The sequence below is a fragment of the Natrix helvetica genome (assembly GCF_964273705.1).
Source record: "Natrix helvetica genome assembly, chromosome: 9".
NCBI classification, from domain to species: Eukaryota; Metazoa; Chordata; class Lepidosauria; order Squamata; family Natricidae; genus Natrix; species Natrix helvetica.
This window is the reverse complement of record NC_138560.1, coordinates 83,233-111,232: the sequence shown is the minus strand read 5'-3', so window position 1 is coordinate 111,232 and position 28,000 is coordinate 83,233. Positions and strand designations below refer to the sequence as shown.

General features: G+C 51.9%; 3 protein-coding genes across 3 annotated transcripts; 1 reads left to right on the top strand and 2 right to left on the bottom strand.

The window, feature by feature from the left end:
* Positions 1–1,698: 1,698 nt before the first annotated feature.
* Positions 1,699–19,604, bottom strand: ZC3H4 (zinc finger CCCH-type containing 4). The gene is made up of 14 exons (XM_081962329.1): positions 18,817–19,604; positions 10,861–11,077; positions 10,398–10,508; positions 9,888–10,104; positions 9,016–9,158; positions 8,836–8,932; positions 8,546–8,688; positions 7,830–7,943; positions 6,057–6,168; positions 5,700–5,809; positions 5,229–5,581; positions 4,719–4,999; positions 4,365–4,604; positions 1,699–3,605 (listed from the first exon to the last, which is right to left on the bottom strand). Exons 1-14 carry the CDS (start codon positions 19,536–19,538, stop codon positions 2,143–2,145), a joined length of 4,323 nt encoding a protein of 1,440 aa, XP_081818455.1. The 5' UTR covers positions 19,539–19,604; the 3' UTR covers positions 1,699–2,142.
* SAE1 (SUMO1 activating enzyme subunit 1) lies at positions 18,286–24,866 on the top strand. Its single transcript, XM_081962328.1, has 9 exons — positions 18,286–18,356; positions 19,691–19,802; positions 20,032–20,205; positions 20,433–20,575; positions 20,797–20,896; positions 22,251–22,356; positions 23,541–23,685; positions 24,270–24,336; positions 24,658–24,866. The coding sequence occupies exons 1-9, from the start codon at positions 18,301–18,303 to the stop codon at positions 24,757–24,759; spliced, it is 1,005 nt and encodes a 334-aa protein (XP_081818454.1). The 5' UTR covers positions 18,286–18,300; the 3' UTR covers positions 24,760–24,866.
* A 463-nt stretch (positions 24,867–25,329) lies between these two features.
* Positions 25,330–27,818, bottom strand: LOC309396699 (uncharacterized protein). Its single transcript, XM_081962055.1, has 4 exons — positions 27,606–27,818; positions 27,089–27,293; positions 26,285–26,457; positions 25,330–25,973 (listed from the first exon to the last, which is right to left on the bottom strand). Exons 2-4 carry the CDS (start codon positions 27,276–27,278, stop codon positions 25,881–25,883), a joined length of 456 nt encoding a protein of 151 aa, XP_081818181.1. The 5' UTR covers positions 27,279–27,293; positions 27,606–27,818; the 3' UTR covers positions 25,330–25,880.
* Between the last annotated feature and the right edge of the window lie 182 nt (positions 27,819–28,000).

The window sequence follows — 28,000 nt, the reverse complement described above, 5'->3', positions numbered from 1 at the left end:
AGTGAATGGATCTTGATTTACAAAAGTCAGATTGTACAAATGTCACAGAGCATCTATGTGCCTAGGCCGGTTCACAAGACAGAATACTTCACAAAGAGCACATTCCTTGACAAGCTGTTCATCGGCTCCAGGACCAGGACGGCTTCTCCACAGGACCCTGCCCACTCTGGACAAGTTTCAAAAGATTCTTTGGAAATCTCCATCTCTGGACTTCCATGGGTCTGCATACCGAGCCTCTCCAGGGAAGTGGCTGGAACCTGGCTGGGCTTTATAAGGAAACTCGCTGGCATTTCTACCAGAAGCACATCACTTTCTCTCCCTTCCAAGCGAGTTCCTGGGCAAAAAAAGGGAGGTGCCTGGAGGAATCACCAAGGCAGAGAGAGAAAAACAATACACTGAAAAATGTTTTGACCTCCTCACCCATTTCAGATTAAACACTGCTAAGCCTGGGCACGAACCCTTCTGTGGTCACGCCCACCCTGCAGTCTGTCAAGCTGCCAAGATCTGACCAAAGGATTTCTATCCCTTGGCTTCTAACAGAGCCAGCAGCCAGCAGCTCTTCCTGGAGAAGCTGCAATCCCACCAGACTGAAGGAGATGGCCGCAGCCGGGGTTGCTTATCTGCTCTGGGGGGAAGGTGGCCTTTCCCCCATGACACAGCCATGTCCCATGTAGGCAGAAAAGGGGCTGGCCTTTTAGCCCAAGAAGCCCATGTAGCTCAGCCCATTGCTGAGAGGATAAAGAGCCATATGGTGGGAGTCTCCAAATTGCCTGCCTCAACAGCAAGCCAGTGCACACGGATGCTATCTTTCAGGTGGTTCTCGCCAGGCCGCATCAGGGCAAAAGGTCTGCGCTTTGGACCCCAAAACAAGGTCTGGCTCTGAAAGAGGCTAACTGAGAGAAGAGCAGGGGGGAGAAATGAAGCAGCCTTTGGAAGACAAGCAAGCACAATGGACTTCTCTGCATTTGAGAAGAGGCCAAACCATCGGTTAGATTAGAAGAACTGGAAGGACAGAGACAGGCCGGGCTTCTAGGCTCTGGTCAGCAATTCTGGAAAGAGCAAATTCGCAGAGCTACTCTTGGTTGTTACACAAAGGGCCCTTCGTCCACAGTAACCTCTCCCCCAAATGTCTCTCCTTGTCTTTAAGGGAACAGGGGCTGAGGCAGGGCTTTCCAGGATGCCGGAAGGCTCTGGACAGAAGATTGTGGGAACAAATGCTTCTTGTTTCTCAACAGCGGGGCTTCTGCTTGCTTTTCAGAGGAGCGCAGGAGACAGACAAGCATTAGTGTTATTAATAATTTAATTTCAATACTACAAACTCTGTTTTGGTAGAAGGCATCATTTCTTCAAGAGGCCACCCACCAGAGGCAGAAGCAGCCTGTTGTTTCCTGGCTGCATCACATCTGAATCCGGCAATCCAAGAAAACGGCAGGGTATTTAAAACAAAATTCAATACAATTACAAAAATAATTCATCATGGTTACTTCTCCATAATAATATTTGCTGCGCTAGATTCTTTTTTAAAAAAGGCTATGATACACATATATTGTTACAGTTTAGAAACAAAGATATTATATATATATATATATATATATATATATATATATATATATATATATATATATATATATATATATATATATATATATATATATATATATATATATATATATATATATATATATATATATATATATATATATATATATATATATATATATTCTACAGATCAGCATGGCTGACAGCTTCACCCTAAGAAACTGTCATCCTTTCATCCTCCATTCAACAGACAATAAATACCTGAAGAGGAGAAGCAGGGGGGGGTGGAGACATGGCCCAGCCACTGTGCAAAGGAGGGGGGGGGCGCGGCTGGCAGAAGTAGCCACGCCAGGTTGAAGACACTGGAGGATTCCGAGGGGACACCAGGAGAGTCCGCAAGGGAACCCAGAGGGGGCATGACACAATACTGCCTGGGGTGGCTCAAGACCCTTGTTCCTCTTCCACAAGGTCGCCTGGAGATTACACTCAGCAAAGCTCAAAGGATGGAGGGAGATGGTCAATGGCAATTCATGGAATCTTTAAAAAGGGAAGAACACTGCTGCTTCTTTTGGACACAAGGCTGCACGGACGAGTTTCTTAATACTACTGGCAGAACGGGGAGGCTGTCGGGTCAAACCCTTTAAAAACGTCCTTCAGCGAGCCCGCATCCTGCACCTCCCCTTCCTGGGCAGGGCTGTTCCCTGCAAAAGGGCTGCCTGGCCCTGACCTGGCCGCCTGCTTCACCATGCCATACACTGGGGGCACGGGGAGATTGTGGATGCCAGGCTGAGTGACAGCTGTCTCTGCAACAGGCGCCGTGGAAGCAGGAGCGGAAGAGGCTGCCTTGGGCCGTGGCCGATTGTAGCTGTTGTAGCGGTCAGTCCCTGGCTCTGGGCTGGGCTTCTCGCCTTCCAGCTGGTCCAAAGCTGACCGGCGCACAAATAGCGGCTCCTTCCCTCTGTTGCCACCGCCGCCTTTGCTGCCTTCAGCACTTTTGGTGGCTGGGCTCCCTTCGCTAGCAGACTCGGCAGACTTGCAGCTGGGGCTCGGAGTCCTTGGGTCATAAAGGCTGATCCCACTCAGGACGCTGCTTTGGCCAGGGCCCCTGCTCAGCCCTCCTGCCGTCAGCAGCCTGGGATCATAAGGGGCTATGCTGGTTGCAGCCTCCGCACCCACTGCTAGCGGGGGGCTGACTTCAGCTTGCTTGGCAGCCCCCGAGGACCCTGGATCGGAAGACTTGGGCAACCGGGGGTCTACGTGTGCTTTCCGTGTACGGGGATCGCTTGGCTTGTCACTCTGCCCAGGACTGCCGGCTGCATTGACTGTCTTTAATATCCTGGACAGCAGCTCAAAATCGGGAAGGCTGGAGCCAGGACTGGCAGAGGTCTCTGGCTGGGACCCTGCCCGCTGCCTGGGGTCAGAGACACTGGCATTCTGAGGCCGGTTCAGGCGTGGATCGAGGGCAGGCAGGGCCTGGAGAGCAGTTGGGACAGGAACCGATTCCTGCTTAGGGACAGGCAGGGGGATCAAGTCTTCTGGGCTCCACAGCACCATGCGTGCAAAGCTGGGCATAAGCAGGACGACATCTTTCTTGATATGGCTGAACTGCTGCAACTGGCAGCGAGGGTCCCTTAGAGAGTGGTTGGGCAGGGTGTCCAGAGGGATGGTGACTGGTTTGTCCCGCAGGGCCCTTTCCCCTTCCTCCTCCTCTGCGACGGGAACTGCCTTCTGGCTGACCGAAGGGCTCGAATGGAGAACTTCTGCTGTTTTGGGGGCGGCGGCTGCGCTGTGCCGTGCCAATCGTGGATCAGTGGGCCCTGCATCCCCGGCTCCAGAGGGCTCCAGGTTTCGAGAGAGCCTGGGGTCACGCAGGAGGCGAGGATCAGCTGGCCGGCTCTTCTGAAGGCGGGGGTCGCTCCTGCCACCTGAGGCCGGAATGGGGCTTCCAGAAGGGTCCTCGTGGGGTCTGCTGGAGCTCTGCTGCCGTAGAGTCTTCAGGATGGAGCTGACGCTGCTGCTGCCACTGCCATCCTCTTCATCACTGGAATACCAGTTGCCGGGATCACCTGGTAGAGAGGCAGAGAAGGCGGTGAGCCTACAGCGGCTACCTCAGAAGCCTCTTCAAGAAGCAACCAAGAATCATTTCAAAGCCACATTTCAAAGGGGAATCTCATTCACGGAAAGTCATCGACAAAAAGGGCAAAACGATTTCCGCAAACTGACCGAGTTGTAGAAAAGAACACCGGCCGACAATTGCTCTCTCCTTAGCCGACAATTCCTTTATCTACCCTGACAAGGCTGCAACAGGAGGGGGGAAGGGCACCCCTCAGATGGGCCTTTATCCCAGCAGCTCAAGTCCGTTATTTCATGGAACCTGTTTCGTTTACTGACCACAGCCTGTGAGCACAACTGGCCCAAAGTCCCCCCATTTTTCCAAGGCTGGAGATGGAGCTGCAGTTTCTCAGGAGCCTCATCCGGCCCCTTAGCCAGCAGACCCCACCGGCTCTCCCGTTGCCTGCAGGGGCTGTTTTGTAGGAATGGGGTTGGGGAGCCCCCCTGCACAGAGTCTGACCCCACAGTTTCAGTAGGAAAAATCAAGGGCATTTTTCTACCGTCCCTGCGGGGGTTGAATAAGCCACTTATTACATTCAGGCAGTGAAATAGGTGCACTCTGCCCTTGACCATGCCAGAACGGAGGCTGGTCCTGGGTTCCTCTGCCAGACTGCCTCCCTGAGGGCTTCCAGGCCCATCCAGCGCATCGAATATCACACCCAACAAGGAGCAGGCTTTGCTTCCCCCCCCTCAGAGCCCCCCTCAGCCCTTGCCTTCCTCGTGGTCTCGGTCCTGCTTGCAGCTCTCTGCCTGCCGGCGAGCCCTCTCTTCTTCCTGCTGCTTCTGCTGGATGCGGAGGTAGAGCGCCCTCTGCGTAGAAGGCAGGAAGTCTGGGATGCTGCTGGGGGGCTTCTGCAGCCGCGGGAGGCCTCCATCACAGAAAGAATCTGGCTCCAGGGAAGGGTCGGGGAAAATCCCTTCCCCAGGGATCTCCTCATAGCCTGGGTAGCCCTCTACCGGGGGGAGGGGGGGGAAAAACAGTGAGAACAGAGCACTGGAACAGAAGGCAGCCCCCTGCCCCAGTGGCCCCAGGCATACAAAGCCTCCCAGCCCAACCTGAGACTTGCCTGGGCCAACCATGAGGCTGGGGTCCATCTCCAGACCTTCTGGGTGAAGGTAGAAGTTGTCATAGAAGTCCTGTGTTGGGAGGCCGGGGGGCATCTCCTCAGGGCCAAAGGGCATCATGGGGGGTCCGGGGCCCAACGGAGGGCCAGGGGTCATCCCTGGGCCCATTGGCATATCAGGACAGATCTCCGGACAAAGGTCTGGGAGCATGTCGGGGGGCATGTCGGGAGGCAGCTCCGGGTGCCCAGGCCCAGGGAACCGAGGTGGGGATGGGCCAGGATGCCTAGAGGGCAAGAGGGGTGGGGTTAGGCGCCTCCTAATGCCGGCGGGCTCTTTATCTCGACAAAACATCTCATTTTGGCCGATAATGGACAGGCCGGCAGGGCTGCCCAGGGAATCCAGGCATCTTGGATCTGCCCTCCATCAGGGCCGCACCAACTGTGGAGGAAGCCCCCTCCTCTTTTGCTTTGACCCTCTGCCTCCCCTCTTCCAAGACAGAAGGCAACACTTACCTCACCCCCAGCTTCTCCGCCAGCTGCCCCGTTGGCCTCACGACAATCTCAAAGAGGGAAGGGATCTTCTTGTACAAGTCCTGCTGCAGCTGCTGAGGCGAGAGGGGCTCGTGGAGCGGGAGGGGCATCTGTGGGGGCCCTGGGGCAGGAAGGGGAGGGGCAGGGGCAGGAGGGCCTCCGGGCATGGGCCGGCCATTAGGGGAGGTTGGAGCTGGGGGCCCTGGAGGACGCGGGGGAGTGGGCAGCAATCCCACCCCAGGAGGTGGCTTGGGTAATGGGTTGATGCCCTGTTTCTTCAACTCCTCCACTTCTTTCTCATCCTCTGCTCCGGCTTCCGCGTCGTCCGCCAACATCTAAGAGGCGAGGCAAAGGCTGAGGGTCAGTTTCTTCAGCCGCATCTCCCACCGTGCTGAGCCGGCTGAGGCCTCTCTCCAGAGAAGGCAAATCTTGGTGCCCGTTTGATCCCTTCACCTTATCAAGGAGTTCCCGAGTTTCATCAGTGAGTGGTTCGTGCGAGAACATGCAGTCATCTCCGTTAATGCAGTTCCCAGTGGTGTGGAACAGCTTACAAGGGAAGTCCCGTGCCAGGTGTTGAGGAAAGCAACCCCCCCCAAAAAAATGGACACAGGGACCCACCAGCATCAGGAGATCCAAGATTTCACAATTTTTGCTTCCACAAAGCTCCCCCAAAAGCTCCCCTTTGAGAAAAATGCTGGCCTGCAGCCTGCAATCAGCCAGTCTTCCAAGTAAGGAGAGGCAGATCAGGGGACCGAAAACCTCCCCAAGCCCTGTGCTAAAACGCTGAACGAAAATGACTGGAAAGGATATCATGCATGTAAGGACAATTCTCCGCCCTGGCACAATAACCAGTGATGTAAAACTTGCAGAGTTCCCTCTTCTTTGGTAGCTCAATATCATGGCTAAAGTTGCAGTGCTCCCCCTGGCAGGAAAAATACAAAAGGCACACCTCTTAGGCACAAACACGAGAACATCACCAGCTGACAGGATCCAAAGCATCTCACCCTGGCCACTGGGAGAAGGGCTGGTGGTCGCAGCCACGGCAATAATTCAAAGGCCAGTCCTACCCCCTCCTACCTCCATATTGATCTGAAACCTGAATTATTTTTGTTGGGGATTTTACCAGAAACTTATAGTAAAGAAAATTTATCCTTGATAATTCACGTAATAACTGCAGCTAGGATTGTATTTGCGCAAAATTGGAAAAGTGAATGGGAATGTGATTAGGAAAATATTAGAATGTGCAGAAATGAATAGGTTAACACTGGTAATTAAAGAGAAGGAACAATCTGTTTGTTATAATATATGGCAATTATTTTATCAATGATTAGAGAATAAATATGAAAAGTGTAAAAAAAAACAGAAGAATGAAATAGAGAAAATGTTTTAACAAAGTTATTTAAGTTAAGAAGAGGATTGTTATAGTATTAGCTATGGTATATATTAGTATTAATATTAAGACTAGATAAAATAATAAACATAGCTGTAAATTGTAATTGTAATTGTATAAAATATTTGTTCAAAATATAAGTACCCACACGACATACTGCTTAATGGAAGATGGTTTGAATTAAAATAAAATTAAAAATATTTTTTTAAAAAAAGAGTGGCCAGATTGTCCAATGACTCCAGCAGAAAAGAAAGCTTGCAGGAAAGCAGGGGGCTGGACCAGAAGACCTCTGAGTCTGTTACTTTTGTTGTTATTATTGAATCGAAATGTCCCAATGAAGCTGTGTAACGGAGTCTAATGAAGGGAGGAGCCCATGACAGGGACCCTGCAGAAATTAGGGCATGGGCCTTAATGGGGCAGAGTGGAGCTGCCACAGCCCAAAGCAAGCAATAAGAACGCCGACTAGGGAAAATCAGCTCCAATGAACCACAGGGCTGCTGCGTATGTAAGTGTATATCTATTATTCTTATAACCTCTGAATCTTTCAATCAACCATGAGATTAAACATCGCTGAGAGGATTCTCTGCACAAAGAACTAAGTGGCAAGTGCTAAGTGGCTCCTTTTCGAACAAAGGGATCACAAGAACCAATTTTTTTTGGGGGGGGGACACGGGGGACACTGATGCACATGAAACAGGCTGTTCTGGCATTCCAGAAAAAGCCCCGCACCAGCCCCCCGACTCCTGTTCTAAGGCACCTGCAGGTAATCCTCAACTTACAACCATTTATTCAGTGACCATTTGAAGTTACAACAGCACTGAAAAAAGTGACTTCTGACCATTTCCCCCACTTTTGACTATTGCAGCGTCCCCATGGACATTTGATCAGGATTGGGTACTTGGCAACCAGCAGCATGTATTTATGACGGTTGCAAAGTCCCGGGGGTCACGTGATCCACTTTTGCGACCTTCTGAACAGCGAAGTCAATGGGGAAGACCAGATTCACTTAACAACCGTGTGACTAACTTAATAACTGATTTACTTAACAACTGTGGCAAGAAGGATCATAAAATGGGGTGGGACTCACTTAACAAATGCCTTGCTTAGCAGCAGAAATTTGGGTTCAATGGGGACTGGGCAGCTGCATCACTGATCCTGCAGGGATCAAAGCGCCATAAACGAGCTGCACCTACCCAAGTGCATCTTCCTTCCACAAAATACTTGCAGACGACTTTTCCTTTCTTATCTGACTGGTGAGATTTCTCGTGATCGTTCCGCCTGTAACTTCCACAGCTGCCACCTCCGTCCTGTACAGATTGCAAGAAAAATATTCACTGGGCTGATTTATATGTCAATGTTAGGTAGACCCTTGTGAAAAAAACTGAAAACAATGTGTAAGAAAGTATAGTGGCAACAATAAAAGCCAGATAAAATTAATTTGGTATCCTAAATAGTTTCTACTGTAGGTGAATCAAAGGAAAATCCTGCCAAAGCTCCCACTTGGATCATTCAACCTTCTGCAGCTGCACCTCAGTCAGATCCATGCAACCCTGGAGTTCTCTTGAATAGCCTGGACTGCCGAGGAGTTCAGGATTTAGACGTGTAGCGGAGACCACTGCCTTACGCTCAGTCCAGAGCCAATGAGAATGGAGGGTCCTCAGCCTCACCCTATTTTCTTTATAACCGGATGTTTCTGATATGTCTGCATTGAACAGCCTAGTTCTATCTGTCATGGAAAGGGTGCTGCAGAGGCCCTAGTCCTAGCAGGTGGAAGGTGCTAGGCCTCACCTGGGCCTCCGAGGGAGTTCACTCCCACGCTGCCTGGAGACAACTGCCACTTCTTGGCCTCTGTCCAACCTCAAGTCCCAGTTAGACCCAAAGCCACGGAGGGGCCTCCTAGGCCACTTACCCCTAGGTCATCCTCATAGTAGTCGTCTTCCTCATTGAGCGCCCCCACTTTGCCTAGGCCTGATCTGCCACGATGACCACGTCCGCGGTTCATCCCCTTGCCTCCTCGCCCCCTGGAGCCACGGCCTCGGCCACGTCCCATGCCTATAACAAGACAACTCAAGTTGATTCTGCAGCCCAGCCACAGAAAGCCACATCTCACCGTCTGCTTGGCAGAGGCCTTGGGCTGTCAAGGCTCCAACAGGAGGAAAGGGGGGGGGGGGTTGTCTTTTTCTCCCTCTGCCCACATACCTCTGCCTCTTCCTTCTTTGCTTCTGCGGTACTGGTTCAGTTCTTTGGAATAATCATCATAGTCTTCCTCCCCCATGGGCTCTTCCCCTTCGCAGAACTGCCAGGCAGACAGAGGAGAAATGAGCCAAAAGGGACCATGGCAGGAAGCCAGGTTGAGCAAGGACAGATCTCAATGTTCACCTCCATCTCCTCGTCATAAACCTCCTCCTCCTCCTCCTCAGGATGCTCTCCCCTTCCCCTGCCTCGATTGCTTCTGCCCATGCCTCGTCCTCTCATTCCACCTCTTCCACGGCCACGGTAACCTCGGCCTCGACCACGGCCACCTGTTGATATAAACCAGAGAAGGTGCCAAACTGATCAAACTCCAGCATTTGCGTGTACACTAAACTAGACTGGTTTTGTTTGATCTGCCTGGTTTAGTGTGGTGTGGGAACTGAAACAATATGGTTTGTTCAAAGAATTTTACTTAGTGCTGTGAGAAAAAGCAGCAATACTCTTAACTGTAACAATCACTGTTTAGGGGGAGAAGCACAAAGGTATTTGATATCTCTTCTCAATTTTGAGAGACAACCATGTTTTCATGCAATGTCGTATACTAGCCTCTACAAACCAATGGAGAGAACACGTACACCTTCATGCTGCCTTTCTAAAATTCAGCTCCCAATTCAAAGAAGCCCAGAAAGAGAAAGCATTAACTTGAAAATACTGCATTACCAGGAGCCTAGTGCCCTTTTGGAACTAGAGTCAACTGGGACTTGGATGGGTTACGTGCAAACGGGGACTGGCGGCTTCAACAGGCAGGGGTGCCCAGTTCCTCACTGCTGAAGAAAGGAAGAAGGACCAGAATGGTCGTTCTGTTCGACACTCCAGAACAGAAATCGGTAGCTGTTGGGCCATTTAAAAAGGCAGCACACACTCCTCACAGACGGCTATGGACAGATGGCCACAGTTTCAGGAAGGGCCTGGATTTCTGTTTTGTTTTGTCTGGCTGCCTAGTGGCCAGCACCTGCCTCGCTTGCTCAGTGTCTGGGCTGAAGGAAAAGCAAGTGTACCTCGCCCCCTGTGCGTCCCCTCCTTTGCCCTCCGGTACTGGTTCAGCTCCTTTGCAAAGTCATCGTACTCTTCTTTCCCCATGTCCTCTTCCTCCTCCCCCTCGTAGTCACAGTAGCCCTCGTTCTCGTATTCTTCGTAGGGAGGATAGCTCTTGTTCTCCATTTTAGGATACCCCTTCTTTGGGGCACTGTGAGAGGATGAGTACTGCTGATGGGACTGGAGGCAAACACACAAATGGTTATGGTTGAACAAAAGAGAGGACACAAGCTGAACTGGACCCCCAAAAGAAGAAGTGGGTATCCACCTATTTTATAAACCATTATTCTGTAAAGAATCACTTTTACACAATGAGCAGAAGCAAACAACGTTGATTTGCTGCCCTTTTAAATCCAGCATGGAGAACCAAACAGCACAATCTTGACTGATAAATTACCCGGACATCTGACAGGATTATCTACCTCAGGGATCCCACCCTCAGGCCACCCTTAGGGATGACCCTCAGCACTCACAGAGGAGTAGAGGGGGCTGTATTCGCGGTACTTCCGATGACCCTTTTCGTTTGGGCTGAAGTCAGAATCCTCACTGTAGTCAGAGAAATCTTCGCTGGAAGAGGCGTGGCGCTGCGAGGAAAGGGAGATCATGGACTCTGAACCAGGTGCTCTCCCCACCCCCCCGTCCTTTTGAATTCTTATCCCCCAATTCTGGCCAAAACCTGGAAGATGGCCAAGTCAACAAGGATCCTCCCCTGGCGGGAATTCGGCATCCTCTGTCAAGCCACATGCAGAGGAAAGGGCCTGGAAATGGCATCATACCCCAACCAATCAACTAGTTTGGTTTTGCGAGGGGCACAGAAAGGCAGTCTGCGTTTTGTCCCCCATCCCATCCCTCCCCGGGAGAGATGTCTCACTCGCCTGCTTCCAAGGGCGGAGGGAAAGCAGGTTAGCCGCTCAAGACTCATCCTGCATTACTCACTTTGTGTTTAGATTTTCTTTTCTTTTTCGATCTCCGCTTCTCCTTCTCCCTCTCTTTCCGACGCTTCCTTTTCCTCCGGTGCGTCTTTTCTTCGTCCGAGTCACTGTGGTGCTTCTCATTTTTTTCCTTCCTGCCCTTCTCATGTGCCTCTGAAGCACCATTGGGCTCCTCACCCCCGTCATCTTCCAGCTCCCCTTCTTCCAACTCACCATCCTCCCTGGAAAGGCGGAGAAGCAAAATCAGAAGACTGGAAAAAGAGCAAAGCCAGGCTTCAAAACTGAGAATCACATCAATTGCAAAATATCCCCATGTTTTTTTCAAAAATCCCCCATGGCAATTCAGTAACCAAAAAAAAAAGGAAAAAAGAAACTTGTTAGCCAGAGTAGATCCTTGCAATATTTTCCCCAGAACAGAACAAACACAGATGATTTATCAATTGCACTATAATTTACATATTTTGATTAGATAAACTGCAATTGATTAATTCTGGCGATTTTGGCAAGCGATAAATCAGTGAGAATCTGATATAAAGTAGTACAGTACAATCCAAAAACAATTGATTTTTCTATTTATGCAAAACATATATCCGTGACTGAAAACACCAAATTTTCACTTACTAAATGCTTTGCTACCCAAACAGAAAGTAAAATCGGCTTCATAATCAACCTTCAGCTGTCAAAGATTTAATGAAATCATTTACTGCACACAAATGCATAACCCTGAAATAGTTTTGATCTGTATCTTCCATTGAAAAATGTGCCACTAGGAAGCAACTCCATTCCAAACCCAAAGCCAGAAACCTCATTCTTCTTGCTGGAAAAGAAATTGCATCTTTCTTATTCCCATGACTGACACTGGAAGGAAGCCAGAAAATGTGGTGAAGTTGGTCTATGGGACCAGAAAATAATCCTAGAACTACAGAATTATTTGAATACATTGGCAATACATTTTCTCTGGCAATTGTTTAATGCAGAGGTCCCCAACCGTTTGGACCTCAGGACCACTAAATTCATGACTTTAAATCCCGCGGACCACTAATATGATCTGTCTAATGAGTGGCTGGGTGGGTGTGGCTAGGTGATCATGTGACTGGGTGGGCATGGCCAATTTGATGTCACTCATGAGGGGCGCCTCTACGGCCTCTACTCGCTCCATTCCTCCCAGCAACTCCTTGCTTGCCCACCCGGGCTCCTTAGGGCTCCAATAGGAAACAGTTGTTGGAGCTAAGCAGCCACCATGAGAAAGAGATGGCAAAATAGCTGGCTCAGTTCAAATTGGATCTGACCGAGAAGGAGGCTCAGCAGAAACACCTCACTGAGGACTACGAGCATAGGCTTTCCAAGCAGAGGGAAGACCTGTGGGCGTGCAAGGCCAGGTGCCGGTGCCTGGAGGGTCAGCAGGCTGAGATGGTCAGCCAGTTCCACGCCATGAGGCAGTCCCACTGGAATAAGGCCCTCCAACTCTTCGTCACCAGCGGCACTTCCCTCCTGCCTTTGCCCAAAGCTTTAGTTGGAGTAGAGAAATTGAAGAATCATTTCACTTCAGCTATCGGAAATTCTGTCTTGGGGTTCTGGATGAAAACACCCTTCATTTTGCAAACTGGAAGATGAACCTCCCAGCCTAAGAAGTCAGGGCAGTATGTAAATTCATCTCAGGCTCACACTCTGCTGCAACAGTTTCCAGCTTCATTTATGATTAAAGTTGTCTGGATTTTATTTCTGAAGGTTAACCTAAAATCCTCTGGCATTTTCACATCACTCCTACTTGAGCTCATCTTTGGGAATACAGACGTATAATGTGCCCTACTCTGATGTAGCGACAAGGGATTAAAAGCAGAGAGCAAGCTTCACAGCCAGCAGCTTTTCCTGTACGGAAGAGGGCAGCAGCACTTTCTAAGCCTTCCGTTTTGCCCCATGGTATTTCCCACAGCAGAACTTCAGACTTCTCTTCTCCAAAAGCAGAACTACAAGACTGACTTTTTAAGCCTAAAATGAGTTTGTGAGCTAAACTCCAGGCCTGCATGGTGTAAAACGTGGCTTCATCCAATTTCTACTTTCTTTCTACCACAGAAGCTCTCTCTGAAGGCCAGGCGCCCAAAGCAAGCATCTTCAAAGCAGGCGCTCTTCACCCATCGCAGATGGTCCACAGGGTTGAGGAGGATAGGGGAAACAGCCAATCGCTGAACAACAGACGATTGAGGATGGTGGGATTAGAGGCGGTGGATCACGAGAGCTGCATTATGCTTCCGCCTTCAGATGTAAGAAGAAAGAAGCTCCTATACATAGCTGCAGACTAGGAGAATTTAGTGCTGAATTTCCAAGGCCTTTCTTTGGCCCATAGGGTCTTACTATAATAATGATATATTAGTTTAGTTTATTAGACTTCTAGACCGCCCCCTCTCCCCGAAGGGACTATTAGATTTATAATACTGTCAAATCAAAAGGCAGTATAGTGTGTCATCCTAATAATACACAACCAAATAGCACACTGTGAAAATAAACAAACAATTCCAACTGGCCAGCCAATCAGCCGTCAATCAATCAATCAATCAATCAATAGGAATCACAAAACATTCAGGCCTATCTAAAAACCCAAGTTTTTTAAAGCTTTTCTAAAAGGCAGCAAAGTTGAAGCAAAACAAACCCCATTAGGGGGTGTAGAGCCAGGAGGGAGCCAGAGAGTCATTTCAATACAATTTAATCTGGGGTTACTGCATAGAGCTACAGACCTAAAGGCACACAACTGGAAAAAAACAGGTGACTTCAGCTCTACCTGCGCAATCACTTACCCAGATATCATTACCTTATGAATGCCAAGCCTTTGATCATACTGACAGCTATCAAAACCAATTCACTCCCCCGCCCTTGAGGTCTCAGAGCAGGGGGTGGGGCATGGTAAATGTGCCATGTCCCCATATAGTTTTCCCCCCATGACTTCTACTATTATGTATGTGCCTGGGGGGGGGGGGGATCTCTAGTTTTAGCTTTTTATTTAAAATTTACACCTCCTGCTCCTTTTTTACTTGCCACTACTGTAGTGTTAAAATCTCAAGTCCAAATTTTTTTTAGCCCACTGCAGACACAGTGCATTGGTATGATACCTTTGTCACGATTATGGCACCGGCATATAAATTTGCAGAGGTAACTGTCAATCACCAATTGATAACCCTAGCCCATTTGGCAGGGGGGAAAAGTGCAAGACAGCCAAATTAACCCCAGTACGACTTCTATTTTAAAGCTTGAATCTTGCATGTCAAAATGTGCTTCCTCCCTCCCTCCATCTTCATACGATCTGGAGAGGCAGAGAGCTTGTCTGTTAGGTGTTCTCGTGTTATATTCTGGGCTCAGGACCCTTTTATATGAGTGTCCCCTTAGTGGCAGCTCTTCCTCCTGTCCCTCAAGGTCATTCCCTCTTCCTCCTCCCTTTACAAGGGACAGGGGGTGGGCAAATCCCATCCAATCCACTTGGATTCCATGGGTCCTTCTCTTAACTCCAAACAGGCACTGTCAGTTGAGAAGACTCCTGTTCACAAGCTGTTGAGATTAGTTAGTCCTTCATGTATAAAACTGGTTTTTCGTGCCCGACACCTGCACAATCCCAAAAGCCATCAGATATGGCATATGGATATGGAACTCCATTCCAACCTGACTTCTTCATCTCTATATTTTCTGCCGCTAAGCCCAACATGAGTCTTTCATCTCAACCTGGGAAAGGATCAAAGCAAGAAATGAACTCCAGAATTATTCAGACCACAACAAGCAGCGAAACTATGCACTTGATTTCATGGCCAAAGCAGAATTAGGTCAGGTGATACAATTTTACCAGGTTGAATTGTTCAGTTTTTGAAAAGAATAGAACCCCTTTCCAGGAAATGTTTTGGCGAGACAGCAGAGAAAAGATAACTGGAGTCTCAAGGCTGTTAGGCCTAGTTTCTGCCGCACATTTTCGGATGGAAGAGCAACCTGCCTAAGCGTGCCTTTTTTCTCCCTTCCATTCCATCCTGTCTGATTCTTGGGAAATTGTCAGGAAATCTCTGCATTTTTCTGGGCAAGGGTTTACAGAAGCAGTTTGCTATTGCCTCCTTCCTAGGGCTGAGTTTAGAAAGTGACTGGCCCAAGGTCACCCAGCTGGCTTTGTGCCCATGGCAGGACTGGAACTCACGGTCTCACCATGAGACCAAACCGGCCCTCAAATGCATGCCTACTCAGATATTCTGCATTCACTGGGGACTGCTCCCAAATATGGGACTTGTCAAAGGCCGGGTCTTAAGACTGCAATGTCAAAGCAAAAATAATCCCAGAAGACCTAACACAGGTTGGCTTACAGCTGCGTGGCAAGCTACTAACGACAACTCTGAGTAAAATTATTATTACTGAAAAGTGTACGATTCTGCCACCTCCAACTTGCCAAACGTCTTCACCCTGGCTACAGAGCAAAGCAACGTGGTTGCCATGAAGCTATGGTGTTTTCACAGGGTAAGGGGAATTGCTAGTCTTGTGGTTAGCCCACCATGGGACTGCATTTGCCTACCTGTACAGAATGTTCTTCAGGTAGGCTACTGCCTCACAGTCAACCTGTGTGAGCTCACAGATCACATGACTGGAGCCAGCCAGCAGCCCAGCATGGGATTCTCCTCTCGGCTCTGGTCCAGACATTCCCCCCTCTCCTGTCACTAATTCAGGCAGTTTTCACACTGGCTGCACCACATATTGGAGAATTCAGGGCAAGGATTAGTGCCTGGTTGTTGAAGGACCAATGAAGCCTTGGCAGAAGCTCAAAGGAGAAAGAGGAGCGGGGGATAACGTGCAGGGCAGCTGTACAGTCCAGGGACCAAGATGAGTGCTGGAAAAGGGTAGGAAGGACTTAACAATCACAAACAATCACATTATGCAAGGCAGCATAATGCAGAGCTGAAGGGGAAAACACCGAAATGAGAAGGGCATGCAGAGAGGAGCGATGTCACTGGCACTATGATTATTATGAACATGATTATGATTCTATCGTTTGAATGCAAGTGTACCAAGTGCTTTTGTGCCACAGACAAATTCCTTGTGTCTCTAATCACACTTGGCCAAATAAAGTATCCCTATTCCTAAAAAAAGACTACATCTCTATGACAGAACATCAGGCTCTGGCTTAGTTCCGATAGGAAAAATAAATGGAAGGCTCAATAAGTTTTCATAAGTTAGTGCCAGAAATACATACTCGAGAAGGTTTATTCTAGCTTTGTGCTGAAAACTAGACAGAAATAACTTTTCAAATTCTGTTTTCTTTTAAAGCTGGTTGTCTCTGCAGCCGCCTAGTGGTCCCAAAGAAGAAAGCTGTGGAAACCCTCCCCAGCCAAGCTTCATTCGCGAATCTTCCGGCAGGATTGCCCTGCCACAAAATGGAGGCGGTGCTTCTCTTTCGAAGTGCCCAGGAAGATCCAAGACGTGCCAGCTCAAGCCAGGGGAGGCTTCTGAGCCGCACTCTCAAAGCCCCCTCTGGTTATACACCAGACCCCAAAGCGCTGGGGACAGCAACATGAACAGTGGGATTTCTTCATAAAGGAAGATGAGAGCAATACAGCTACAGCACCAGAGTTCCCAGCCTGCTTTGAACTGAACCACAAAACTAGGGCAGACCATAGAGTTGCAGCTACACAAAAAGCAACACTCACAACCAGTAACATTTTAAGAACGTATTGTGAATGGACAAAGTAGACTTTATCTGCTAGGCTAAAAGTGCACCACTCAATAGGTAAAAGCATACAAAAGGAAAGGCGGCTTTTACCAAAATGAAGCCAAAGCACGATTCTACCTAACTGCTGAACCTGACTCTATTCTACTGATTTCCGCCAATTCGCCTAATTCAATTCTAATCAATCCCAGCAGAGCTTCAAGAGACTAACTTAACATTGGATTTTCACTTCCATGGTAAAGCCCAGGAGCGCTGTTGCCTTCATCAGAGAATTTCAAAGGATCACACACTATGATGCTGGGATGGCTGAATTTTGCTATGTTTTCCTTAAAATCGAGGACGTCTCTACCTTCAAGACCAAACATGGAATACAATTCGCCTGCCCCTCTTTGCAGCTCTCTGCTGCAGCTGTTGCCTCCGGGAGAACTGCTGCAATTAAGGAAGCCATTCAATGCCAAGTGACCTCTGGCAAACACAACGCCCAAGTGAAGAGGCCAGAAAACTAATGGGTGCTCCGTTCCTATAGAATTCTGCTGACTCACAAGATTCACCATGGAGCCAATTCTTCCAAGAGGGCATTGTGCCAAATTCAACGGTTTTCTTCTCTTAGAGCAGACAACCAGTGGGAAGCCAGGAGATGCCACTTCAAAACAGCAGCAGAGTGGGAATCTGCCAGCTGGCCCCTAGCTCTGGGATCTCCCAATCCTGATTTTCCCCCTACTTTTTTTCTGCAAAACTATCTAGGGCAAAACAAAGCAGCTTTGTAGACCAGTGACCATCGTCACTAGCCTAATTGGGAGTATATACCAAATTACTAGGTAAAGGATCAGGATTTACAGCGTAAAATAATATATGAATTTTGGTATGCTGTTTTGTGTATTCCTATGCGAACTCCGAGCCCCATTTTATAATAAGTATCAAGAAAAGATTCGGATGGGCCCCAGAAGTTCTGGCTTATCTACCTAAGGTTTAGAAACATCAAGGAATTATTTTACATGCTAAGAGGAAGCTCCATTAACACATAATGATTAACTTAAAATGATAAATCTGGAGTGGCAAGATAGCAATCTCCATTGAAAGCTGAAGTCAAATGGCAGCTTTTGGTCTCTCTTCCCTGCCTCACTCTCCTGTGGACCCAAGCTTCCTACAAAATAATGGGCAAAAGTCAACTGGGTTATGGAAATTTCTAAAAGGTTGGTTGAAGTGGAAGTAAAATGACTAAGTGTTTCATATGTTATGATGAGAGCTGTTAGAAACATTGAAATGTGTCCTTTGAGAAAACATGTATTTGTTGTTTCATAAAATAAAGTATACCAGTGAAAACTACTTCATCCCCAGCTACAAACATCGGCCAAGTTAACTATTCGTTTTGGCCATCAGGTTTTAGCACCAGAAAGGAAATTTTATGCTTGCCAAAAATATCTGATTGACCCTACAGTGTGAATTCAATGACAACCACATTATTAGAGAGGCAGAAATTACGAAGAACTATACCTATATTGGCTTAATGGTGCATTAGTACTGTATGTTAACTTTTTAAAATGCCCAACGAATTTCCTTGTTTTGTAAATCTAGGTTTCCTAGTACAAGGCAAGTAAAGAATAAGGCAACATTATTTTAGATGAACAAAAGAGTGGCTTCCTCCCCACTCGGAGAAAGAGAAAATAAGTGTGCCAGGGAAGAGGGCTATGCCCTTGGCTTACAAGGAAACTACCAGGCTAGGGGCCGGTTTTGAAGCGGAGCGGGCTCGGGGCTAGCCTAATGGGCAGGACCCGGCTTCCTTCACCTCGTGTGGGGGAAAGCGTGGACTGTTCACGGTGTGTGGTTAACGATGGGCCACAACAGGGGCGCTCAGGTGCTTGTACTGTATACGGCCACGCTCGGGGGGGGGGCGACGGGGGGGCGAGGGAGCGTGTGGTGACTGGGGGGGGGGGGGAACGACGCTGGTGATTGTCGCACTTGGCGGCTGCTTAGAGTTTTCCTTCCAGCTCAGACGAACCACGGAGCGGCGGGCGGACTCGGCCCACCGGGGGCACCAGGACGCCTCGCGGCGGACTCAGCACACCGGGGGCTCCCGGGGCCCCCTCGGTCGACGCGGCGGCGGCTGCTACTTACCGAGGGCCGACCCGGCCCTGCTCGGCCCGGCGCTGGTGGGGGCTCCCTCCCCCCCATCCGCCCCGCGAGACCCCCCCGCCTTCCCCCCCCGCGAGACCCCGAGAAGCGAGAGAGAGAGAAAGAGAGAGAGAAAGAGAGAGAAAAGAGAGGCGGGTACTGGACCTTTCGTCCGGGCCGGGCCCGTGGAGGAGGAGGTGTTGTTGGAGCGGCCGGGCGCCAGCGCCGCCGAGGCCCGGGCTGCCGAGGGGGCCGTGCAGGAGCAGGGGGTTGGCGGCGGCGGCGGCGGCCGGCGAGGGGGCCGGGGGGCTGGCGTGGGGGCTGCTGGGCGGAGGCACGCTGGGGCTCTCCACCGCCATGGGGGGGCCGGGCGGGGGGGGCGCGACGGGGGCACGGGGCACAGTCACTGTACGGGCGGGCCTGGCACCGCGCTCGGTCGCTCGCTCGTGGGCTCGCTGGCCGGCAGGCAGGCAGGCGGGCAGGCTGGCAGGCAGGCAGGCGGCGGCGGCGGTGGTGGCAGGGACGGCAGGCTGGCTCCGAGGCTGCACCACACAAAATGGCGCCGGCCCGCCTGAGAGGAGCGAGCGAGCGAGCGAGAGAGAGAGAGCGACGCCCGAGCCAGCCAGCCAGGAAGGCGCGGAGCGCGCGGCCACACCCGACCCGACCCGAGGCGGCGAACGCGGGGGCAGGGCCGACGGCGGAAACGCCCGAGCGGCGCCGGAAACTGCCGGCCGCGCCCCCGAAGGCGGGGCGGGGCTCGTCGCTCGGCCCCGCCCCCTCGCCGCCATTCGAAGAAGCCGGCCGGGCGCGAAGGGAGGAAGGTACGGGAGAGGCGGCTGCGCGGGCGCCATGGTGGAGGAGAAGCGGCGCCCCGGCGACGGCGGCATCAGCGAGGAGGAGGCGGCGCAGTACGACCGGCAGATCCGCCTCTGGGGGCTGGAGGCGCAGAAGCGGTAGCGCGGGGAACCGGGGGCCAGGCGGAGGGGGGGGGCAAAGGGCTCAGGCGCCCCTGACGCGCCTCTCTATCTCCGCCACGCAGGCTGCGCGGCTCTCGGGCGCTGGTGGCCGGGCTGCGCGGGCTGGGCGCGGAAGTGGCCAAAAACCTGGCGCTGGCCGGCGTGAAGGCGCTGACGCTGCTCGACCACCGCCAGGTGCGTCCGAAGGGGGAGCGGGGGACTGGGCGAGGGCCGGGGCGCGCGTGGCGATAGGAGCCGCGGGAGGAGGAGGACGCTGCGGCCGCCGGTTTGGCTCGGCTTCTTCTTCGGCTTTGCAAGTGGAAGGGAAGCGCGGGTGGAGGGAGCCCGGCAGGCTCTGGGACTTCTCCCCTCGGAAGGGGAAAGGTGCCCGCTGCTCCGACCCTCCTCCTCCTCCCCCTGCCAGGTGTCCCTGGAAGACGCCCGAGGCCAGTTCCTGCTCCCAACCGGTTCCCCGGGAATGAACAGAGCCGAGGCGTCCCTGGAGCGGCTTCAGGACCTCAACCCCATGGTGGAGGTGAAAGCGGATCCCGAGAATATTGAGCAGAAACCGGAGGAATTCTTTACTGGCTTTGATGTGGTGAGTCTTGCAGACCTCTGCCCTTTCGCCCAGAAGGGCTCTCTCCCCCCTCCTCTCTCCCCCCACCAAGTCCACAAAGTGGAGGAGATAAGCAGATGTCCGCCTGCCTGCCTGTTCTGTTCAGGGGAAGAGAAAAGAATTACGCCGGCTTGAGCCAGGCTTCATGTTTGCTTGTTTTGGTCACTTGCAGTGAGACAAAGTCCTCCCTGGTGTCTTTTGTCTTCCAGGTCTGCCTGACATGCTGCACTCAGGAAGTCCTCCTGAAGGTGGACCAAATATGCAAGAAACATGGCATCAAGTTTTTCACCGGTGATGTCTTTGGCTATCACGGCTACATGTTTGCAAACCTGGGTGAACATGAATTTGTTGAGTGAGTTTCTCTTGGCTTGGAATCTGAGGCTGACACCTGCATCTGAAGTCTGTGGGGCTGAATGAGACAACTTGCTCAATATCCTTGGCAGGGAGGGGCTAAGAGTCCAAGAGTGGGTCTTCTGTACTGGCAGACAAGAAGGCTGCCATTCTGTAGGCTGAAATGGAGGGTGAAAATTAATATATTAACCTCCTTGGTCGCTCCCTAACTCTGCTTTACAGAGAAAAGATAAAAGCTACCAAAGCCAGCCAGGAAGGACAGGGGGGCCCTGATGCAAAGAAAGCCAAACTGGATATTGCAGAGACAATCCTGGTGAAGAAGGTGGGTGAAGTCTGTGTCTGTGGAGCATAGAAGATGGGGAGGTAGGCCTGTGCCAGGAAATTTTGACTTGACTGTTTCTTTCAGAGCCTGCTTTACTTCTGTTTGTGGTGTAGGAGGTTTTATGCATTTCATGGCCAAACTATAAATGGACTCCCTGCAGCTGAGAGTCCCATCAGGCAAGCTACCCTTGTCCTGCAGATTTTCCCTGTTTGCTTGGCCTCCCATGTCACAGTTATTTTTGGTCTTTTGGGGATCTTAGAAGGTCAACTAGTCTAACCCATGCACAGTGCACGATCTACTAAAGCGTCTGTGACAGACCCAGGCAAGCTTATTTGAAAGCCTGCTGCAAAGGAAAACTTCATGGGGCAGCTTGTTGCACACTTTTTGGTTCATTCCTCAGTTGGTCATGGCTTGCCATTCTAGGGAGGTTGACCCATCAGTCAAACCTGTATTGACACCAAGGAGTACCTGGACTTAAGGGTTGAAATGGAAAGTGCAAAAATGCACTTGAATGCATTTGTCAGTTGAGAACCATGATTTATGCATTTGGGCTTCTATGCCGATGTGAGCTTGGATCGACATAGGATAGCAGAGAAGAATTGGATTGCAGAGTTAATATCCCAATTAATCTCTAAAATATTACAGATGGCAGATGTAGTTCTCTATGCTCCCTTCAAAAGAGTTTGAAGACATGCAACCCATGAGAGGCTACTAGCCCCTGGGAGCTTCTGAAATTTCTCTAGTTGAAGCCCCCAAATTTCTGGCCTCATTTTTTTTAAGATAATATGTCATCACACTGAGAGGATTTTAGAAAACCAGTTTCTGTTTAATGGTAGAAAGAAAAATATCAAGTGGGATCTCCTACTGGCTATTTGGATATCTTTATTCTACTGAATGCTTGGTGATCTTAGTGATCTTGCATTTGTGTTGTGGATCCCACGGAGGGAGCACCCACACACCTGCATCTGTACTGGTACATTCCTGTTTGCTAGAAAGGGCCGGGATTCTGCCAGGAGGAAGGGCTGCCGCTGCCCCATCTCTTTCGGGCAGATGAGACCCTCTTGGCAACTTCCAGAATGCTGCCTTCACTTTATAGCTGGCCCTTCCCTGGAACTGCCCGTGAACAGAGCCAATGAGGCAGAAAACTGGACAAATTGTACAGTAAAGCAGAGTTACAATAAAATTAAAGTGTCAATGAAGTAGTTAAAATCCTTGACTCCTGGATCCTGGTGCTTCTCCTTAGTTCTATTAGCTCCCTGTAGTTTCTGGGGAGGTACCTGCTGAAAGCTTCTTGCAGGTTAAGTGAAGCTAATTGAATGCCTCTGTTGCCTCCCTGTCCTTTTCTTCCCCCCAGAATGTTCATTTTTGCCTCCTAAAAGATGCCCTGACTCTCAGTTGGAGCAGTGAAGGGGCCAAAGCAGCCTTGAAGCGGACTGCCCCCGATTACTTCTTGTTGCAAGGTGAGAGGTGCAGCTGAGATGGAAGCCTGTGCTAAGATCTGGCCTGGCAGTGGGACAGCAGGTTAGGAGGAGAGTGTTCCTTCTGGATCATGTGATTCCTCACCGGAGCAGACAATGGAGGAGTCTCCAGCTGACGGGCATGTGAGCTCCTTGTGGTCCAAGGGAGAAGCAAAGCGCCCTGGGAATTGGCCCTAGAACAGGCCAGGCATTCATAGAGAGTGCAATGGCCACTCCCTCCATGATGGAGATGGAGGGCCTGCACGTTGCAAGGTGTAGTGCCTGGCTTTAGAAGCCAGGCTGCCCCAATTTCCCTGCCCTGGTGGCTGCAGCCTAAAGCCTCAGCTGTGCCCAAAACTTGGTTCAATTGGCAAGAGAAGACTCTGAGGCTGCCCAGATTAAATCAGTGCTTTGTATACTAACCTCACCATGGGCATTTTGGTTAGGGGTGGGGGCAGCAGTCGCCTCTTCTCTTGCTTGGCTTAAATGAGAAACCAAATTATACACCTTTTTTTAAAAGGCTTTTAAAAATCCTGGCTTAATATTTGTATAAGTAATTCAAACATTGAACATACCTAAGTACTTCTCTATCTCCCTATTTCTCCAGAATGACAACCCTGTGGGGTGGGCTGAAAGAGAATGACCGGCCCTAAGTCACACAGCTGACTTTCATGCTTTCACTAGCACTGATGAGGTTACCTAGTTTGGTCCTGAAATGTCTGCAAGAAAACAACCTAACTCAGCTTTTTGATGCCTTTTATGTCTAAGGCAGAACTTGAACTGGCACCCTCCCAGTTTTTCAGCCTGGTGCCTTCATCATTAGACCAAACTAACTTTTCGGTCTGGTTCCTCTTCGTTCTTCGGTCATCTGCAGGTCCTCTTTCACGGGGGGGGGGGGGGGGAGTGTCATTGGTTGTGGTCACCCCCTTGGGGAAGAAGAATGTCAGAAGGGGTCAGGGCAGGAAACATGCTTTCATGTATATGCTGCATGAGCATGGAGATGTTTCAGACGAAACTTGGCATAGTGCGGTCACTGCCTTTTGACTTAATAGCAGCGGTTCTCAACAGGTTAAGGGGTGCAGAGATGGGTGCCTCTACATAAGGGGGGAGCTAGGTGTGGTACCCAGGCTTCTGGGCATACTGTATGTCTTATAAAACAGACTAATTGTGGTCTCTTCCTGTTGCAGTGCTTTTCAAATTCCGGACAGAAAAGGGGCGAGACCCTTCTCCGCTGAGTTACCTGGAGGATGCAGAGGCGCTGCGCCAGATGCGCTTGGCTGTGCTGGCCTCTTTGGGTGTTGGAACTGACCTGATTGTTGACGACTTTGCCAGGCAGGGGCCTCCTTTCTTCCTTTAACCAGATTAGGGGGCCAGCCTTGCCGTGGGTCAATAGCCCCCTCCCCTCTGGCTTGGGGCCAAAGAGTGAAATGTGGTCTTGGCAGTGGATGGGCATCCTGTAGAAAAACTGGCTCAGGATGCTGTGTGCGAGCCAACAAGCAGGCGCTAGTTCCCCTTGGTGGGTCCAGCAGCCAATGCGTAGCAGTGGCAATGCTGGCCCCAATTTCCTCTTTAGGTCTTCTGTGAGGACGATGGCTGGGGAGCCCTTAAGAGGGAAGAAGTGGCAGGAGAAACCTCCTCCTCCTTCTCTGCTCACCTCCATCAGTTCCTGCCAGCTGATCCAGTGCAGAAAAGAATGTGACCTCCCTTTGAGTAGGCCAGGAGGGGGCAGCTGTTTGGCAAGGGATACCCTTAGTAGAACTGTCCGTGGACCTCTTGTAGCTGATGTGGGGCTGCCTCATCTGTGCAGGAGGAGATGAGGTGACGGTTCATGTACTCATGAATTCATGTATGATCCCCTGTGAGCAACAGGCTTTGTGCCCCCTGCCTGACTTTTCCTTCTTTGCTGATATCAACAGCTGCTTCTCAGAAATGGCCCCTGTTTGTGCTGTGGTTGGAGGGGTGCTGAGCCAGGAGGCTGTCAAGGTATGTTCTCTGTCGTTGTCGTCCCCATCCCCCCCCCCACCGCTGCCTCTGGCCCTGAATTGAACGCAGCAGAGCCTTTCCTGGGGAGGGCATCTCCCAGCCCAAGGCTGGGTTTGCCTGCTGCTTCGCAAAGGTGCTCCTTTGCGTGGGGGGTGGGATGGATTGAAGCACTGGTAAAGTGAATGCTTTTGCTCTGCAGAGCTTTTGTATCAAGAGGTGCGGAGGGTCTTCATTGGTAGACAGGCAAGGGGCACAAAGTGAGTAGGCTTCCTGCTGCCTCTAGGCCTGCCTTATCCTGCCTATATTTTGTCTTATTCCTAGGCTCTCTCACAGCGGGACCCTCCCCTCAATAATTTCTTCTTCTTCAATGGCATGAAGGGCAGTGGGGTGGTAGAATGCCTGGCCCCCACCCTCCCATCCTGAACTACGTGAACTTTGGAGAGGGGTCTTTGTAACGGATTCCCTTCCTGAACAGCCACCCCTCATCATGTCTCTTCCCATCTTAGCCCAAATAAAAACTTATTTGGTTACCAAGTCTCTCTGGCAGTGATTTCCCCACAAGATCCCCTTTAAATGGTGGGGGGAAGGGAGAGAACAGGGTCCCCCAGCCTTGGAGAAGGAAAGTCAGCTTTAGAAGAGATGATGCCTGCTGCTGCTGCTCTGAGTGGAGCCCCCCTCCCACCCCTTAGCCTGACTTGCAAGAGAGGGGAAGAACAATCTCCATGGCAGCTGTCACTAGCCAGCCTTTGGCTCTCTGGAGCAATTCGATGTCCAAGGCTTCCTTGGGAGAAGAGCTGACTGGGTTCCTTGCGAAGAGAGCAGCTTTCCAGCCTTCCCTGGCTCCCCTCTCATGCTCTTTCTTGGTGAGGACTGTGACCCCTTGCAATTCTTGTTCTCCCACAAGCATCATGGGGGAGGATGGCCAAGGGATTCCTCACCCATTGGCACCTCCTTGGCCTACATTGCTCCGTAGGATAAAAGAGGCTGGTGCCGTTTCTACTTTCATCCGGTTTTATTGAAAAGGAAATATACAAAAAAATTTCCACCTCTTCACAAGATACGGACAACCAACCCCTCAGGTATGTACAGGTAGCACCCAATTGTATTCTATGTGTAGGCATGGACTCTCTATATACACCCAGCAGCAGCAGCTGCACCCATGTGCAGGTTTTCTTCTCTCGCCGCCCCCTTCCCACCTATCCACATAGCGTCCAGGGCCTATTTACAGTGGCCATTGTAGGCTGCCCCTCTAGAGTCGAAGTGGCAAGTGCAATTTTCTTCTTCCCCAACCCGCATGTACAGGCTCATGGGAAAATATTCACATAGTGCTAACTTGTCTCACCCCTACCCATCTGTGCAGCTCCCCATAAGGCACTGCTGGGCTGGGGGCAAACTCAGAGCAGGGTGTTGTTTGCCCACCATGATGAGTTTGAGGCCGGCTGTTGGCGGGCATCTGTTTGACTGAGGCTGCTGTTCTCCTGGCCAGCAGGAAGAGAAGTCCCAAAGCAGCTCAGTGGATGGCTCTTCGCTCCAAGGCTTGTTTGTCACCCCCTGGCAGGTAGGTTGTCCAAGATACCCAGTAGATGGAAGACCAAATGGTACAAGTGGGCCAAGAGGGCACCCCGAGGCCTGCGTTCCTAAATGTGCCAGAAGGGGATACAAGGAAAGACTCTTGAGCAGCGACAGGGCTGATCACACCCACTCCCTATCCAGATGCTTCAAAGGACAAACACCGTGCTGCTGCCTTAAATACACAAGTATATATACACTGAATTGCTGCTGGGCTGGGCCCTGTGCATCACTGAAGAGACTGAAGTGACCCCCCCCCCACTCCCCACCCCAGTTGGTCTCTTTCTGGCCCAGGTTGCAGCAACTCCAAGCCAGGAAGCGGGATTCCCCAAGGGGGAAAGATGCGGGGCCTGGTCTTTGCTCTACCCCCAAAGCTTACCCTCTCTTCATGGTCTTGATGGAAACAGTCTCCCATGTGGCGAAGCCGAGCCCCGATGGCCTGCTCCAGGTTGAGCGGGGTTCTTGTGAGGTGCCCATTAGGCCCCCCTGCGCTTTGCTCGGGCTCTGGGGGGGCTTCCTCTTGGGTGCAGGATGCTGTGGGCTGCATGCTGGCTGTGGAGGAGAAGGAAAGAGGTGAGGCAGGCAAGGGGTCCTTCTGGCAGGTTAAGAGCAGGAGGCATGGGGTGGGGGAGGCAGTTTCAGGGTGGCTTCCTATCTCCTTGGCATCTGGGGCTGCTGCAGCTTAGGGGTAGCATTTCAGGACAGGGCTTTCTTCTGCACTCAGCACGGCTGGGGGCTGGAAATCCTAAGGGCGGGCAGGCAGGAGGGATCCCCATGCCAGCAGTGCAGGAGTGTTGCCTGCCCCGGTGTCACCAAGGAGCTGTGGAAGAGCCTGGCAGGACCCTAGTGGAGGCTGCGGGCACCACCCCCTCGGCCGCTGCTCCCGCCCTCTCCAGCCTCTTCCCTGACTCCAGAGGGCTGCCCTGCCGGTGGTGCGGCTTTGGTAGAGGGCTGGGGAAGCCGGAGAGGCTCCAGGATGGGGCCGAGGCAGGTTTCCCCGAAAAAAAGCTCCGCTAGAGGCGCAGCACGGCACCAGCTCCAGCCACCGCTTGTCGGGGCAGCCGCGGAGGTAACGCACAAGCAGAGCAGTCGGGCCTCCAGGCAAGGCTTGGGGCAAAGTCGTCGAGGCTCGGCGGCGGGACCATCAGCTACCCTGGCCGATGCGCGAAGCCAAAGCTCTCACCACGGACGCTCCCGGGAGGCTCCAGCGCCCGGCCGCAGCGATAGAGACAGTTCAGCCCGGGTGACAAGGCGAGCGGCGGGCGGCAGACGGAGGGCGGCAGGGCCAGCGTCCCCCCCACAGGGAAGGTTGGACTTCGGGGTACAGTTGCTGTCGGCTGGGCTCGGCTCCGGTCCTGCAATGGTCTGGCCATGGCGCTCGGGGGGATCTGCCGGGCAAAGAGCGGTCAAGGCACAGAGCCACGAAGCGCCCGCCTGCCCACGGGAAAGGCGGCAGAGGCTCGGCAGACCCAGCCAAGGGGCGGAGCAGAACGGCCGCGCCGAGCCCGGTGTTTGTAAACAAACCAAGCGGCGGTTCGGCACCCACTCGTCTCGGCTCCAGGGTTTCCCTGGGCACGGGGCCTCTGCCCGCCCCAACAGCAGGCGACGCCCTGATCCCAGCCCCGCTGCGGCCACGTGTGCCACGCCCGCCCGCCCGGACCGAGTCCCGCTGGCCCGCCGCGGCGTCCTCCCGCACTTACTGCAGCTGCATGAACCCTCCGGGGCGGCTCAGGGGTGGCGGGGCTCCGACTGGCACGGGCGGCGCAAGCGGCGGCACGGGCGAGGCAGGGCAAGCGGACGCGGCGGCGGCGGAACGATCCTCGCTGCGAGCCAGGCAGCCGCGCGGAGCAGAGCTGCCAGCCCGCAGACTCCGCCCGCCGTGACGTCACCGCCCCCGCCCCCAGGCAAGTTCGGGCTTGTGCCAGAGCCGGGGATCCCCCCGCGGGAGGGGCGAGGGGGCCCTGCCCGGCCGCCTCTCCGGCTCGGCGCTCGTCTCCGGGCGGCCGGGCAGCGCACCCCACCCAACCTGCTATTCTGGCCAGCCCCGCTGCTGCGGCCTCGAAGGCACGAGCTCAGGGACAGCGGGAGCCGGGAG

What these genes read in the sequence shown, in the direction of transcription:
- SAE1 (XM_081962328.1), top strand. Translation starts at nt 18,301, where the DNA reads ATGGGCAGGACCCGGCTTCCTTCACCTCGTGTGGGGGAAAGCGTGGAC. An exon ending in ATTGTTGACGACTTTGCCAG is followed by an intron (nt 23,686 to 24,269) that starts GCAGGGGCCTCC and finishes TGATATCAACAG; the next exon opens with CTGCTTCTCAGAAATGGCCC. An exon ending in TGAGCCAGGAGGCTGTCAAG is followed by an intron (nt 24,337 to 24,657) that starts GTATGTTCTCTG and finishes TCTTATTCCTAG; the next exon opens with GCTCTCTCACAGCGGGACCC.
- ZC3H4 (XM_081962329.1), bottom strand. Translation starts at nt 19,538, where the DNA reads ATGCCGCCGTCGCCGGGGCGCCGCTTCTCCTCCACCATGGCGCCCGCG. An exon ending in ACTATGAGGATGACCTAGGG is followed by an intron (nt 7,944 to 8,545) that starts GTAAGTGGCCTA and finishes CAATCTGTACAG; the next exon opens with GACGGAGGTGGCAGCTGTGG. An exon ending in CTCGGGAACTCCTTGATAAG is followed by an intron (nt 5,582 to 5,699) that starts GTGAAGGGATCA and finishes CTCGCCTCTTAG; the next exon opens with ATGTTGGCGGACGACGCGGA.
- LOC309396699 (XM_081962055.1), bottom strand. Translation starts at nt 27,278, where the DNA reads ATGGCCAGACCATTGCAGGACCGGAGCCGAGCCCAGCCGACAGCAACT. An exon ending in GCCTCCCGGGAGCGTCCGTG is followed by an intron (nt 26,458 to 27,088) that starts GTGAGAGCTTTG and finishes TCTCCTCCACAG; the next exon opens with CCAGCATGCAGCCCACAGCA. An exon ending in ATCAAGACCATGAAGAGAGG is followed by an intron (nt 25,974 to 26,284) that starts GTAAGCTTTGGG and finishes TGGCACATTTAG; the next exon opens with GAACGCAGGCCTCGGGGTGC.